Source organism: Suricata suricatta, chromosome 12 (genome assembly GCF_006229205.1).
Source record: "Suricata suricatta isolate VVHF042 chromosome 12, meerkat_22Aug2017_6uvM2_HiC, whole genome shotgun sequence".
Lineage (NCBI taxonomy): Eukaryota > Metazoa > Chordata > Mammalia > Carnivora > Herpestidae > Suricata > Suricata suricatta.
Genome location: NC_043711.1, coordinates 1,192,677 through 1,206,756, shown reverse-complemented (window position 1 = coordinate 1,206,756; position 14,080 = coordinate 1,192,677). Strand labels below are relative to the sequence as shown.

Genomic DNA, 14,080 nt, shown 5'->3' with positions numbered 1-14,080 from the left:
CGCAGGCCCCGCCCGCGCAACGGACAACTGGCCGCACCGGCCCCGCCCCCAGGCCGCGCCGCACGCCTGCGCGCACGGCCCGCGCTTCTCCTCCTGGGGTTGTTCTGTCTCGAGGGCCCGCTCCGCGCTCCCGGCACTGCGCCAGCTCCGCCCGTAGTCCTTGAGCCACTGGTCCCGGCCAACGGAGTCACGCCCGTTCCCGGTTGCCAGGCAACATGGAGCGCGGCGGCGGGGATCGCCCCACCCGCAGCTCTAGACCTCGCCCCCTTCGGCTCCGCTTCCGGGGAGGCCTAGGCCGGTAGCGGAAGTGGACCTGGCTGAGCGGGGGCGGCGGGGGCGGGCCGTGCGCGCTGTTCTTCCTGAGCGGCGGAGGGGACCGGGCGGCAGACGCTGGGTGCGGGGCAGGCGCGAGCGCCTCCCAGCCGGTGGGACGTAACACCGCAGGTGGGTCCTCCGAAGGGCGGTCGCGGGCGGCGGGGAGGCCGAGTCCCGGGGGAGCGGCGAACGCGGGCGGCAGGGAGGCCGAGTCCCGGGAGAGCGGCGAACGCGGGCGGCGGGGCTCCGAGTCCCTCGGGCGCGGCGGGCGGGGAGCTGTGATGGGCGTGAAATTCTGCATATCGGCACACTCCGCGAGTCCACCTGCGCTTTCTGGCTGCGGACTTGCTTCTGGACACATGGCCCCAGCCAGCTGCTTCCTCGTTCCTGCCTTCCTCCACCCCACTTAAAGTTCGGGGGCTCCTGGTAGCCTGGTTCCGGGGTCGGCGGCGGGTGGGAACAAAGGTCCTAGGCCTAGCCAAGGACAGGGCACTTCAGCCTCCCCTGAGTCCTCACCTCCATGCTTCCGAGTTGACACGCTCAGGACTGCTGGTGATCCTGCGTGTTTGGGTCGCCCGGCGGGGTCTGTAATCTACAGATTACCGGTGGGATGCAGCGAGCGGACATGCCCGCTGCCCCTGCCCCCATCCAGGGCGCCTTGCGCGCCCCCTCCCTGCTGGAGGCCCCCACCTCAGACAGCAGCCGTGCGTCACTCCAGCCTCCCCACACGGCGGCTTCCTCTCTCACTCACCCCTCCAGAGCCGAGCTGTCCCGTGCCACAGCCGCTGGCCATGTGTGGCCAGTGTGCACTTGGACCTCGTGCAAATTGTGGTGTGCCGCAGGTGTCAAATACAAGTCTTGGAGGCGAACTGTGTTTAACAACACAAAAAGCAAAACACGCCCGTGATATTTTCTATGTCCGTTAGGCGTTGAAGTGGTATTTGGTGTTTGGGGGATAAATACTATAGGCAACTTCGCCGGTTTCCTTTCACTTTTTCGCTTTTCAGTGAGGCTCCTGGAAAATGTGAAAGTCTGCCTGTGGCGCATGTCCCATTTCTAGTGTTTTCTCTGACATTCTGTCTGCAGGTGTGTATCTAGCTCGGGTCTCACAGGATTGTTTTCTGTGGCTTTAGGTATTTCCTAAATAGGGTAAGCTGCTGGAGGATTTAACCACATGCTCGGTGGATCATAATTGAATCGGTTTTAGTCATCATTTTAAGTCGAGTTTATTTTTTTAGAGCAGCTTTAGGCTCACAGCAAAACTGAGTGGAAGATGCAGGAAATTCCCATAGGCCCCCTTTCCCCAGAAACGCACCGCCGTCCGCTATCGACATCACCTCCCAGCAGTGAACGTTACCTACCATGGTCCGCAGCGGACGCGAGACCATGCCCGGTGCTGCACACCGTGTGGGCTTGGACGAATGTCACAGACGCCCCACAGCGCGGTCCAGACCAGTCCCACTGCTGAGAAATTCCTGAGCTCCGCCCACTCACCCTCCCCCACCCCGACAGCCGCGCCTCCGAGGTCCTGCCTTTTCCACATCGTCCTGGGCTTGGGAACACATGGTGTGTCACCGCCTCAGCCTGGTTTCTGTCACTGAGTGCGTCTGAGGCCCCTCCGTGTCTCTGCGCGGCTCCCTCCTGTCTCCCCCTCTGTCTCAGCAGAAGCAAAAGTGGTTATTTTAGGCCTTCAGGGGCTTCTCAGAAATGCCAGTCCAGTTCCTGACTCTAACTTTTCTAAACAGTGGAAGGCCCTTTGTTTCACACGTACAAATGCTCCAAAGCCAAGACAGCTCGGTGAAAAGCCGGCCGGCCGTTAGTCATGCTTCCGGGAGCTCTTCTCCCTTAACAAGCACTTGATAAAACAGGGGTTTAACAAAAATTCCCCAAGCAGCCGGCTCAGAACTTGGGCTTTTCCTCTGGGAACTTTTAGACATGCCCCAGCTGGAGAGCCCCGTTCCTGATTTCCTAGAATTTCAAGGTTCAGATTGCATAAGCAAAAAAGGGAAATCCAATGTCAGAAATGAGATTCTGGGAAGGAAATGGGCACTTCTGTGTCTCCTGAGCTCCAAATAAGACATCCATGACCGGTCATTCTGCGGGGGCACCGTGGGTGCGGGGGGGGGGGGGGGGGGGGGGGGGGGGGGGCTGAGCACCATTCCAGGCCCCGCGCCCTCGATTCCAGAAACACACCGTGCGTGACGACCACAGACGTCTCCAGACATGGCCCGCTGGCCCTGGAGGCAGAGGGACCCGGTGAGACCCGGGCAGAGCTGGCAGCAAGTCACGGCTCCCTGGAGAGAGTGCCATCCAGGAGAGGGCGGGCCTGGCCTGCTGTGGACACGCACCATGTCCCCTTCAGACCAGAGTCTTTTCAGATTTTCAGAGTCAAGTCCACATGCTGACCATCTAAACGTTGAAAGGACGCTTGGCCAGCTAGCAGGCGGCTTGCCCTTTCTGACCTGCGGGCCTCGGCTCCGTGAAACAGGCCCCTTGAAACTGCAGGCCGAGCCCTAGAAGGAAGAGGTGTGGCTCCTGAGCAGACACAACCACCCCTGGTCTCTGTCACTCACACTGTGCTTTCTGTCCCCGGGTGACATGGTTTTGTCACGGTGCTTGTGCATCTGCCCCTGTGGTGGGGGATGCCCAGTCCACACTGGCCTGAGCGCCCCCTGGCGCCCCCTCGGAGCACAGGCCGTGGGCGCAGACCTGGGCTCGGATCCCTGGTCTGCTCGGGTTTGCCCTCCCGTCGGCCTCTCAGCTCCAGGGAGGGCCCTTCCCGCCTCCGCCAGCTCCTGGGGGTCACAGGCCGGCCCAGGCGCCCTCGGCCTGATGTGTCCGTGGTCACTTGGCCGGCTTCTCCGTTTGTCCGGATTCCCCTGTTCTCTTAAAGATGCGTGTCATTGGATTTCGGGCCCCCTGCCTGGGTGACTTCATCTTTACATCTGCAAAGACGCGGTTTCCCAACAAGGTCCCGCCCCCAGGTGCCGGTGGTTAAGGCTTGAACGTCTGTCTGGGGGGACGCGCCTCTACCAGAATGGAGGGATGGCAGGGATGGCGAGGGGCCGCCGACGGCACAGGGTTTCCTCTGCGGTGACGGGGATGTTTTAGAATTAGTGGGGATGGCTGCACTACTCTATGATTTACTAACGGCCATTGAATTGTATACTTTAAGTTACTTGTGAATTACATCACAATTGATTAAAAAATAAGAGGATTATCAGGGCGGAGTGCACGGAGCCCCTGACCGCCTGGCCTGGAGTGCTCTCTGCAGACCACTTCCTGCCTCCCCGCTGTGCGCTTGTGGAACTTCGCCGAAAACCGAGACAGGAGGCCCAAATGCCGGCAAAGCCACACACCTGGGGGGCGGGGGGCGGGGCTGGGGCCACCGAAGTGTGAGTCCTGCAGGACCGAGGCGGCCTTAGCGCCGGCCGGTGACACTGAGGACAGCGCTGGGCTGCAGCCTTCTTTGACAGGACAGATCCTGGGCTTCCAGCACCTTCCAGCCAAACCCCTAGGAGCCAGGGTTTGCTGATCTGGAACATACAGGACTGACCTCTGGGTTTGGGGCCCATCTGTGTGGAGCCCCGGCTCCAGGGCACGGTCCCCTTAGCGGTGCGAGTCAGCGGCCAGGACAGGGTGTGGGGGCGCCGGAAGGAAGGAAGTGGCAGCCGCAGCTCCGTGCATGTGAGGCGGTTGCTTAGAGGGAATGTTTTGTTTGGTTTTCAGAAAAAGGGGGTGAGGAGGAGGGCGTGGGTTAGGGCGGGGAGAGATTGTCAGCTTACCTTCATCAGTCTAGAAGTTTCTAAGCACCACCACATCTTGTCTGTGGGAAGCACCAGGACAGCCCCAGGGAGCCCTTAGCACTGAATCCCCTGCTCCACCCTCCCCTGCAGAGGTGTTCCAGGAAGAGCCGGTACTGGGACAAGGGTGGGGGGTTGGGGGGGGTGGCTTCCCAGGCTCCTGTGGCCGCTCAAGGCAAAGGCGCATTCTGGGGGCTGGCACCCCTCGGCCGGGTGGAGGGGCACGTGCTCCTGATGGATTGCTGTTTGCTGTCGATTCTACCATTAAGGAAGCACTGCTTCCACTTAAAATCCTCCCACTTCCTGAGAAGAGACGGAAAGCAGGCAGGAACCCCGTAAGCCCCCCACTGCCCCGCCCCACCTTCCAGAACCCTCCTGGCCTGTGTCTGGTCCGTGGCGGGAAGGTGCGCAGACAGACCACTGCCCTGCGCTGCCCGGAGGCCGCGCTGCCATCTCACACGGCCGCTTCTGTCCTGTGTCTCCAGGCAACAGGGTCACAGCTTACACTCCCCAAGCTGTCCCCGGGACACCCCAAGTAAAGGTAACAACAGGGCACCGGCGGGCCGTGGCTCTCTGGGCCCAGGATTGCCTTCAGGAGCAGCTCAGCGTCGGGTGAGTAAGGAGCCGGGGACTCGGGCGACGCCCAGGAGGGGCAGCGGTGGCCCCAGTCTGGCTGGACGGGAGAGCTAACCAGCCCCCACCCTGCCTCCTCAAGCGGAAGGGAGTTCGCAGGTTGAAGTAAGACCTCGAATAGGGAAGCATCTAAGCCGCACCATCTAGGGGAGCAGAAGGTGGCTCACTTCTCCAGTTGGCCCGAGGGGATTTCTGTCCCTTGGCCTGCACCCGGAGTGCCTCCCGCCCCCCCCGGCATTGCCGCCCATAGCGGGGGAGCAGGCCCGCCCAGCCGTGTCCAGCACGCACCCCCAGGGGCCCGTGGCCAGCCTGGCAGAGGGCGGGGGGCTGGGCCCCGTTCTCTGAGGCACCACCTTCCTACCACCCAGGCCCACCCACAGGGAAGGTCCGCTGCCCCGGCCACACTGGTCTGCTGCGAGCTTCACGGGGCTGCAGCGGGGGGCCCGGCCCAGAGGGTGGCCAGCCCTGGGTTAGACTGGGTTACACCGGGGGGAAGCCCGAATGAGGGAGAGGGGCTCGCTGTGATGACGCCCACAGCCCAGGGTTCGAGCCCTGGCGTCTCCATCTGCCGGCCACCGAAACGGAAACTCCAACCTAACAATCACCAACCAAGTATCGAGTCGTGGTCTAACCCGGGGTCTCACCCGACGTGACTCGGCCCCCAGGGGACCTGGGTGTTGTCTAGAGACACCTGTGACTGTCACGACTCAGGGGGCAGGGGTGTCGCCCCCACAGTGCCGGGGGGGGGGTAGACCTGGTAGGCCCAGTGTCGGTGCCATGCGGCTCGGGGGTGACGGTTATGCACACCGAGGCGGCCGGAAGTGTCGGTGGTGGCCAAGCCCCAGGGCCAGCTCTGGGGGAGGGAGTGGGTGCGCTTCTCTCCATTGATGCCGCCTCTAGCCGCCTGCCGGGGGTCTTCACGGGACCCCCCTCTGACCAGTCGTCCCCGCCCCATCCACTCTGTGCCTCTGTTGTGCTCCAGGCCCCCCTGAACGGCGGCGACAAGCCGCGCTGGCCTCTGTGCGAGCCCGGAGGGAGACTTCCGGTGTTTGGGGCCCAGGGTAGCGGTCTCCTCGTCCCCGCCGTCCAGGTAACCGTTTTCTCAGATCAAATACGCGGGCCTTATGCCCCACCCACAGACAGCGCACAGCCCTGTGTCTTCGGTTCACAAGGTTGTGCGGTCCCCTCTGGTTCCAGAACATTCTGTCACCCCAAAGGAAAACCTCTTCAAATGCTCGTGGCCGTGTCCACGCTGCTCGAACCGCTCAGCCAGGGCTCCCTGGCACGGCGGCAGTGGGCACAGCCAGCCCGGTTCTGGCGAGGCAGGTGTGCAGGCCGTACACGGCCCCAGAAATGCAGTCACTGGCTCAAGGGGCGCCTTCTCGGAGCCCAGGGCCCCGGAGTCCCCTTCCTTCCACGTCCCAGCAGCAGAGGGCCGTGGGACGTGGTGGAGGCGTGACTGCACTGTTTGCTGGGAGCCCAGGGGCCCTCATTGCCAGTCTGTCGTCTGGGTCACCGTGCCTGCATGGCGGGCCGCTTCATGTGCTCACCAGGGCTCTCCAAGGGTCTGGGGCCCCCTGCACCCAGACAGGTAGCACATGTGGTACACATTCTCTGGGGGCCGCCTGGAAGGTGAGTGGGGTCCCTGCAGAAGGGGGTGTGACGAGGGAAGCAGAGGTCAGAGCTGTGCAAGCCAACGGCCATGGACATGGTGCCCCTGGAGGCCGGGAAAGGCAGGAGCTCCCAGGATGGCCATTTCAGATCTGAAACCTCTAGAACTTTCTGATGCCACGGCTGGGCTGTGAGGACCTCTCGGTCTGTGGTACTTTCCTGCAGCGGCGGGCTGGGTCTCCATCCAGGGAGACCGCTGGTTAGACAGTCAGGAACGAGCCACCACAGTTTCAGCAAAGGAGAAGCCACTGGGCGTTGACAGCAAAGTCATAAATGGTTATTTGTTGTCGGCGGTGCGGGAGACGGAGGAGGAGCAGACAGGCCGCCTCTCCCCCCACTTCCCCCTCCCCCCGCCCTCCCCACACTTCCCCTTCTGCACCTTCTGCCTGGTGAACTCCCAAGGCTCCGGCCCTGCGCACCCCTCTGGCGCCTGGCCTCCCCCAGCCCGGCCTACGCTCCAGGGACAGTTTGGGGCGATGGGCAGCGCCAGGCACCACGTGGTGACTGTGTTCCGAGTGAGCGCGGCCTCACATGTTTGGTGTCGCCTCTCCCACTCCCTGCCGTGGGGCTTGTCCTGTCCGGGAACAGAAGAGGACACAGAGCACGGAGAGGCTGGGGAGGAGCAGGGGGGAGGTGGGGCTCTCCCCTCCCTGGCCAGGGCCTCATCCCCAGAAACCAGCGGGCATCCCTGCTGGTCCCAGACGGGCTCATCCAGGCCTCTCAGCTGGGCCCTGCAGTGGAGCACGTCCCCCCAGAATTCCGGTCTGCCCACTGGGAACGCGGTTTCTGCGCACGTCCTCAGGGTGGTGAGGTCCGTTCCCGACTCTCTTCTGGCCTGTCTGGGGCCGGCCATTCTTGGTGCCCCCGGGCTTGGCCTCCGTCCTCATGCACCTTCTCCCCAAGCGTCTGCGTCTCCTTCTGCCAGAGCAGCGGTCATCGGACTAGGGACACCTGGATGATCCAGGAAGTGTGTTCCGAGATGCTTCACCGCCTCCGCGAGGCACCTTTTCCCAAATAAAGCCCTGTTCACAGGTCCCAGGGTCAGAGACCTCGATTCCCAGAGGCCACCACTGAGCTGTGGCCGTCCTTGGCCACTGTGCAGATCCGCACATGCCCCTCCCGCTGTAGGATGGGGACTCAGCCAGCTCTGGCTCCTCAGGGGCTTTGCCCAGTGTCTTCTGTCGAGGTGGGGGCCTCCCGATCCAGCCTCTTGCTTCCAGAAGTTTCCAGAAATAGGTGACCCTTCTCCCCTTTCTGTATTCCAGGTCTCGGGGGAGGCCGGGGGCGCAGCGAATCTCCGGTCCCCTCGGCTGGCAGCTGACAGCAGAGGCCGCGCCAGGGAGCGTGGGGACCAGGCGGCAGGGCCGCCATGTCCAACCCCTTCCTAAAGCAAGTTTTCAACAAGGACAAGACCTTCCGCCCCAAGCGCAAGTTCGAGCCGGGCACCCAGCGGTTCGAGCTGCACAAGAAAGCACAGGCGTCGCTGAACGCGGGGCTGGACCTGAAGCTGGCCGTGCAGCTGCCCCCCGGTGAGGACCTCAGCGACTGGGTGGCCGTGCACGTGGTGGACTTCTTCAACCGCGTCAACCTCATCTACGGCACCATCGGCGACGAGTGCACGGAGCAGTCCTGCCCCGTCATGTCCGGCGGCCCCAAGTACGAGTACCGCTGGCAGGACGAGCAGCACTTCCGCAAGCCCACGGCGCTGTCGGCCCCGCGCTACATGGACCTGCTCATGGACTGGATCGAGGCGCAGATCAACAACGAGGAGCTCTTCCCCACCCGCGTCGGTGAGTGGGCGGCCTGGGGGCGGGGCTTCACACGCGTGCGCGGTGCCGGGCGTTTAATGATGTGTTCGCAGTGTGCAGACGCACGTCTGGTTCCAGAACGTTCCACCACTCCTGAAAGAAGCCCCGTCCCATCACCCCAGCATTCCTCTCCCAGCCCCCCGCCCCCACGAGCCGCTCCCGTCCGTGGACGAGCCTGTTCCGGACGGTCCCGCACGTGGACTCCCACCCCACGTGGCCTCGCGTGCCCGGTTCCCTCCCGGAGCGTCGTGCGTTCGGGATCCGTCCGCGGGGCGGCGGGGGCGGGCGCCTCGCTCCTGCCTGCAGACGAGGGCTGTGCGCGTGCGCGGTGGACGCGCCTGAGGGACGTGCCCGCGCACCTGGACACGTTCGGCTGTGGGGTGCGCGGTGGGCGGGGTAATCTGCGCATGCGCTGTGGCCACCTCTCAGTGACGTGCGTGTGCGGGGTGGACGCCTTGTGCTGTAAGTTAGGGACCGTGAGATGGGAGATGGTCCTGAATCATCCAACTGAGCCCTCATGTCGTCACAGGCCCTCGTGGGAGGGAGGCAGAGTGAGGTCCCACACGAGAGAGACGGAAGGGGGGTCGTGCGCTTCCTTAGGCACCAAGGTCATCGGCTGACCCTGGAGCCTCCGGAGGGAACAGTGCGTTTAGCAGCTCGAGTGACGTCAGCCCAGTGACAGACTGGGAACCTGTGGCTTTCAGCAGCGAGTAGTTTAGTTCGCCAAGCCGGTGGTAGTTTGTTACAGTGGCACCGGGAGACTCCCGTGGACGTGGCTTCATCTGCCCCCACAAAGTTGACCCGGTGTCCCTGAGCAGCCGCTGGGCAGACAGGACTCAGGCCCAGCTCTGCACCTGCTCCCCCTCCTCCCTGCCCCGGGGCCCTCACTCCCCACATGCACATTCCCTCCGTCACTGTGACCACCAGCAGGGACTCCCGACAGTCCCGCCCACGCCTCGGCGGGTGGCACGCTAGAGCAGAGGCCCCTCACCTGCGGAAGGTGAATCCTTACTAAACGGGACACCTACAAGAGGCAGAGAAGTCACTTGGCAGATGCCACGCAGCTGTCCAGTGCGACCCTGAGGCCTCACGTTCTTTAGGCTCTCAGCACCCCAGGCCCGTCCCCTTCGATCACGTCAGGTGGAGGGACAGCCTGGGCCACCCCCTCCGGCCCTGCTCGCTGTGGCCAGCGCCACCCTGAAGCTTGCAGGCCCTGGCCAGGCAGGCAGAAGGAAATGTTTCCCAAAGAGGGTGGCGGCCGGGGTGCCAGGCCCCTCGGGGCCGGGTCTGTGGCCAAGCGAGGGAAGGTGGGGTCCACACTTCGTCTTGGCTGCGTGCGGTTCCGTTCACGCTGTGCGTCTGCTTGGGCCTCGAGCCACCAGCTGGTGCTCTTCATGTCAGACCAGGGGCTGCACGCTGTTCCTCGGAGGGACCGGCTCCTAAAGCTCTCCGGCGTCGCTCGCCCCACGGGGTGTGTCTTGAGAACTCACATCTACATCGGAGACAGAGGGCCACCGTCAGCAGTTTGTAAGCAATCAGGTGGCCTTAGTCCCCATGTAACCTTGTTTATGAAAGCAGCCGGGGCCAGGTTTGCAGCCCATGGGAGAGGAGCCCCGGGAGCGTGGGCTGCGAAGTTCTGGAAGATTCCGTTTCGGGCCCATGCAGACCAGCCTACTTTAAAGTGCCCGCCCGGGAATGCCCTTGTGGCTCCCAGTCCAGGAGAGAGGCGCAGCGGCGGCCAGGGCGGCTCGCACCCAGCCCCTGTGGGTTCGGTGCCCAGCATTCCAGGCCTTTCTCTCCGGGCCTTTCTCTTCCTGCTGTGGGCCCGGTGTTCCTTCTGAGCTCATATCCTCGTTCCACCTGATGGGCCCCCAGCGCATGGGGGTTGCCAGCCCTTGAAGGGACCACCGCACCACGTGGCTTCCAGGGGCCCAGGGACCACCGTTGGGGTTCATCTCCAGAGTCGAGCGTCGGGGAACGTGCATAGGCCTCAGTGACGCTGAGCAAACCCTCCAGAGAGTCAGCGCCCAAGAGCAGGCCCTGCTCCCCGCGCTCAGACAGTGGTGACGACCACAGACCGGTACCGTTGTCCCTGCCCCAGAGGCCCGCGTACAGAGGAGGGAGCAGGGTGGCACTGGGAGGCGCAGGCTCAGCCTGAGCCCGAGCCCCACGGGCCGCTCGTAGAGAGCCGTTTCCCTCCCGCTTGCCTCCAGCCGCAGGCTCTGAGCATCCCCAGGTAGGGGCCAGCCCCGTGGGCTCCGCCGTGTGGGGGACCGGCCAGCCACTGTCCCCGCAGAGACCGCCCTGAGAGCCCTCCTCTGCACCTGCGTCCCACACGCTGGCGTGTCCAGCTGGGAAACGCTTGCCCAGCCCACTGCGGCGTCCCCGGGCGCCCTCTCCCTGGGCCGCTAGCCTCTCACGTCAAGGACAGGGGCCGCCCGCTCTTTCTGGTCCGGGCACCCGCCTGCTGGTGCTGGCTGCACTCCGTCCGTGCTGCGGGCCGGACAGACGTGAATAGATGGGGGTGGAAAGGAGCACGAGGGGGCGCCTGCTGCTTCACACCGCGTCCCGGAGGGTGGCGTGGGGGCTCCCCGAAAGGGCTCTCACCACAATTAAGAAAAACGAAGAGGGCACCCAGGGAGGCCTCCATCATTGCGTGTCCGCCTCTTGATCTCAGCTCAGGTCATGATCTCAGGGTTCATGAGTTGGAGCCCCACATCGGGCTCTGTGCTGACTGTGTGGAGCCTGCTTGGGGTTCTCTCCCTCCCTCTCCCTCTCTCTCTGCCCCTCCTCTGCGAGCATGCTCTTCTTAAAATAAAGAAGTAAACATTAAAAAAAACCAACGAAGGAGCGAGGAAGCGTCAGTCACAGATGTTTAAATGAGGTGATGTGGCACAGACGGGCCGGAGGAGGGGTAGGAGGACAGCGAGCCTGGCGGGGAGCCTGCGGGAGCCCAGGCAGAGCGCAGGGGCGGGCCCCCCTGAGCCGTCGCCCGCCCGCAGGCACGCCGTTCCCCAGGAACTTCCTGCCGGCGGTGAGGAAGATCCTGTCGCGCCTCTTCCGCGTGTTCGTGCACGTCTACATCCACCACTTCGACCGCATCGCGCAGCTGGGCTCCGAGGCCCACGTCAACACCTGCTACAAGCACTTCTACTACTTCGTCAAGGAGTTCGGCCTCATCGACACCAAGGAGCTGGAGCCGCTGGTGAGCGGGGCGCTCGGGCCCGGGCCGCCGTCAGCAGAGGGGGCGCGGGGGGCTGCTTCCGCTTGGGGCCCAGGCTCGGGACTCGGTGACCCGGGGGCGGAGTGCGCCCTTTGGGGGATCCTCTGCTGGGCTTGTTTTGGTTCTTGTCGCTCCCCGCCCCCCACCCCCACCAGGGGCAGCGACCCGGAAACCTGCGGCTGCCATCCCTCGGGGCCCCCGCGAGGTCACCCCGAAAACGCCAGTGGCCGGGCCCTCGTCCTCGCTGCCTGGCTGGAGACCAAGCGATGCTTTCTTTTTTTTTTTAATATTTATTTATTTATTTATTTACTTACTTACTTATTTATTTTGAGAGACCCGAGTGGGGGAGGGGCAGAGAGAGAGAATCCCAAGCAAGCGCGGTGCCATCAGCACAGAGCCCGGGTGTGGGATTCGATTTCACAACCGTGAGATCATGACCTGAGCTGAAATCAGGACTTGGGTGCTCAATCGAGTGAGCTACCCGGGCGCCCTGAGTTCTGTGGTGTTGTTGTTGTTTTTTAACATCGTGTCTTGATTCTCTCGTCATTTCTCCCGTGTCGACGCTTTGAGTCTCTCTGGGGCCAGCAGGCCGCGGGCTGGTGCCGGTCCGCTCGCTGTCCCGGCTCTCTGAGCCCCGGGCCCCTGCCGTCTTGTAGCACGTGGCAGGATGTCTTTGTGCCGCACTTTTTTGTGTTTGTCACTGTCTGTCTGGAAAGGTTCACGACACTGCCGTCATCGGGTCTGAAGGTTGTACAGGGTTTTCCTCGTTACTTCCAGGCTGCTTTCCGGGAGTTTCCTTCTGGCGGGCAAGCCACTGCGGCAGCACGAATCCGTAACCTGGCCCTGCGCTGACCGCTCGGTGTTGTGAATAAAGTTTTATTGGCACGCAGGCACCTAGTCATCTACACATTGCTGCAGCCTCTCTCCCTTGACAACACTGCGTCTGTGGGCCTTCCCAGAAATGGCTTGCCGCCCCCCAGTTACCTGTCGCGTTGTTTGTAAGGTTTGGCGTTAAACGAAGCCAGTGGGTCCCTTGAGACCCTGCTTTTCCATTAGGGTGTGGTTTCCATCCCTCTGGGCTCGATCCCTGACGTCCCCCTTGTTCTTAACAGAAAGAAATGACCGCGAGGATGTGCCACTGAGCGCGCCAAGGCAGTGCCCAGGGCACAGAGGGCCACATCTTGGGAACATGGGCCCGTGCCTTCTAGAAAGCCCAGCAGGTGATGGAGCTGCGTGCTGTCGCGGCTGCGCTGAGCGCCAGCGTCGAGTCCTCCCCAACCCCAGATGCGGCAGCTGGGGGTCTGCACACGGCCACCCAGCCCGTCTCCTCGGCCGGCGTCACACTTGTCTCCACGGACATGGGTGCTGAGCGCCTGGGAAGCCCGCTGTGTTTGTAAACCACTTGTGGGCCGGCGTAGACCTGTGCCCTTCGGCCGGCCGGTGCCTGGGGGCCCGTGTCTGCGTCAGGACAGGTACGACAGGGACCCCACCCCCGCCCCCAGCCTCCCCGGGCCCCCTCGTGCATCATGAAAGACACGATTTTGCTTTTCCTGTAAGTGAGCCCGCCTCCCCCTTGAGAGGAACCCCCCCTCGAGCATCTGAACAACACAGGGAGTCGGGGAGCCGCCCTCCGGGCCGGGACCTTTGGGTCCTGTCACACGTCTCGCTGGGATTGGTCCTTCTGCAGGGCCTGCCAGCATCATAGGAAAACCCTCTGGCTGCATGGCCCCGGGGTCCGAATCCCACCACCGCCTCCTGTGGGCTCCGTTGGGGGCTGCACGGAAGTGACCACAGGAAGCCCCGTGCTGCCCCGAGCCCCCGCCTCCCCATGCCCCCCGCCCACACGTCGTCTGTGGCCTCTTGCCGTGGCTGCCCTTCCCGTGCGGCCCACGCCGACTCTGAGTACCTCTGGGTGTCTGGGATGCTCGCGGACGTGAGGGGCACCATCACCCAACACCAGACAAGTGCACTTAACATGAGCTCTGGCCTCGGTCCTCCCGGAAGCCCCCGGGCCCACCTCCAGGGGGCCTGGCAAGACCGCCGCCCAGGGCGAGGCAGCTGTCCGATCGGATGCAAGACCACAGTCAAACCCAGAGCCACTGTGCGCCCCGGGTCCCCCCGCCACGGGGCCAGGCCGGGGAGGTGGCGGGGACCCTGCTGCACCCCCCCCCCATGGTGTTCCCACACGAGCATCAGAATAAATTGTGCCGTTTTTGTACCCGTGGCTGCTGCTGGTCATTTCTGTTTTCCTGGTACAGGAAACTCCCAGTGTTGGGACACATCACAGCCATTGTCCTCAGGGTGCCCTCGTCCCCAAGGGGCAAGGGAATCCTAGATGTCACAATGGCCAGACGCCCACCAGAGTGCCCCAAATAGGTGAACAGACACAGACTTGCTGAGATTAAGATTTTGGGGGGTAGGGAGGTCACGATGGAAGTCTCTGGAAAGCAGTCAGAACCCGTGAGGAAGGCATGTGCCCTGTCCCGTTTCTGTTTCGTCAGTTGTTAACGGTGCCTGGGCATGATTTTTACTCTTTGTGGGCGTGCAGGGCGCCGGGAAACGCTGCCCGGGGGGAGAGCGGCAGGGCGGGGCCAGGGTTCTCCGGGCGGCCGCCGGCCGGCGCCAAC

At 63.5% G+C, this 14,080-nt stretch overlaps 2 protein-coding genes across 7 annotated transcripts; one reads left to right on the top strand and one right to left on the bottom strand.

The window, feature by feature from the left end:
- Positions 1-27: 27 nt before the first annotated feature.
- LOC115273474 (formin-like protein 5) lies at positions 28-1,449 on the bottom strand. Its single transcript, XM_029916535.1, has 3 exons — positions 1,067-1,449; positions 832-907; positions 28-591 (listed from the first exon to the last, which is right to left on the bottom strand). The coding sequence occupies exons 1-3, from the start codon at positions 1,106-1,108 to the stop codon at positions 188-190; spliced, it is 522 nt and encodes a 173-aa protein (XP_029772395.1). The 5' UTR covers positions 1,109-1,449; the 3' UTR covers positions 28-187.
- On the top strand, positions 83-13,671 carry MOB3A (MOB kinase activator 3A). 6 transcript variants are annotated; one of them, XM_029916534.1, is made up of 5 exons: positions 4,110-4,231; positions 4,604-4,730; positions 7,688-8,212; positions 11,233-11,435; positions 12,566-13,671. In XM_029916534.1, exons 3-5 carry the CDS (start codon positions 7,792-7,794, stop codon positions 12,593-12,595), a joined length of 654 nt encoding a protein of 217 aa, XP_029772394.1. In that variant the 5' UTR covers positions 4,110-4,231; positions 4,604-4,730; positions 7,688-7,791; the 3' UTR covers positions 12,596-13,671. The 6 variants fall into 6 exon arrangements, with proteins under 6 accessions (XP_029772392.1, XP_029772390.1, XP_029772389.1 ...); XM_029916532.1 differs by lacking the exons at positions 4,110-4,231; positions 11,233-11,435; positions 12,566-13,671 and adding exons at positions 83-444; positions 9,632-10,970; XM_029916529.1 differs by lacking the exons at positions 11,233-11,435; positions 12,566-13,671 and adding an exon at positions 9,632-10,970 and having other exon boundaries at positions 4,092-4,231.
- The last annotated feature ends 409 nt before the right edge of the window (positions 13,672-14,080 follow it).

Excerpts from the sequence above, each read along its gene's own strand:
- MOB3A (XM_029916530.1), top strand. The coding sequence starts at position 7,792 with ATGTCCAACCCCTTCCTAAAGCAAGTTTTCAACAAGGACAAGACCTTC. Across the intron at positions 8,213-9,631 it reads GCTCTTCCCCACCCGCGTCG|ACCAGGGGCTGCACGCTGTT; the intron begins GTGAGTGGGCGG and ends TCTTCATGTCAG.
- LOC115273474 (XM_029916535.1), bottom strand. The coding sequence starts at position 1,108 with ATGGCCAGCGGCTGTGGCACGGGACAGCTCGGCTCTGGAGGG. Across the intron at positions 908-1,066 it reads GACAGCTCGGCTCTGGAGGG|ATTACAGACCCCGCCGGGCG; the intron begins GTGAGTGAGAGA and ends GGTAATCTGTAG. Across the intron at positions 592-831 it reads GTCAACTCGGAAGCATGGAG|CTCCCCGCCCGCCGCGCCCG; the intron begins GTGAGGACTCAG and ends CGCCCATCACAG.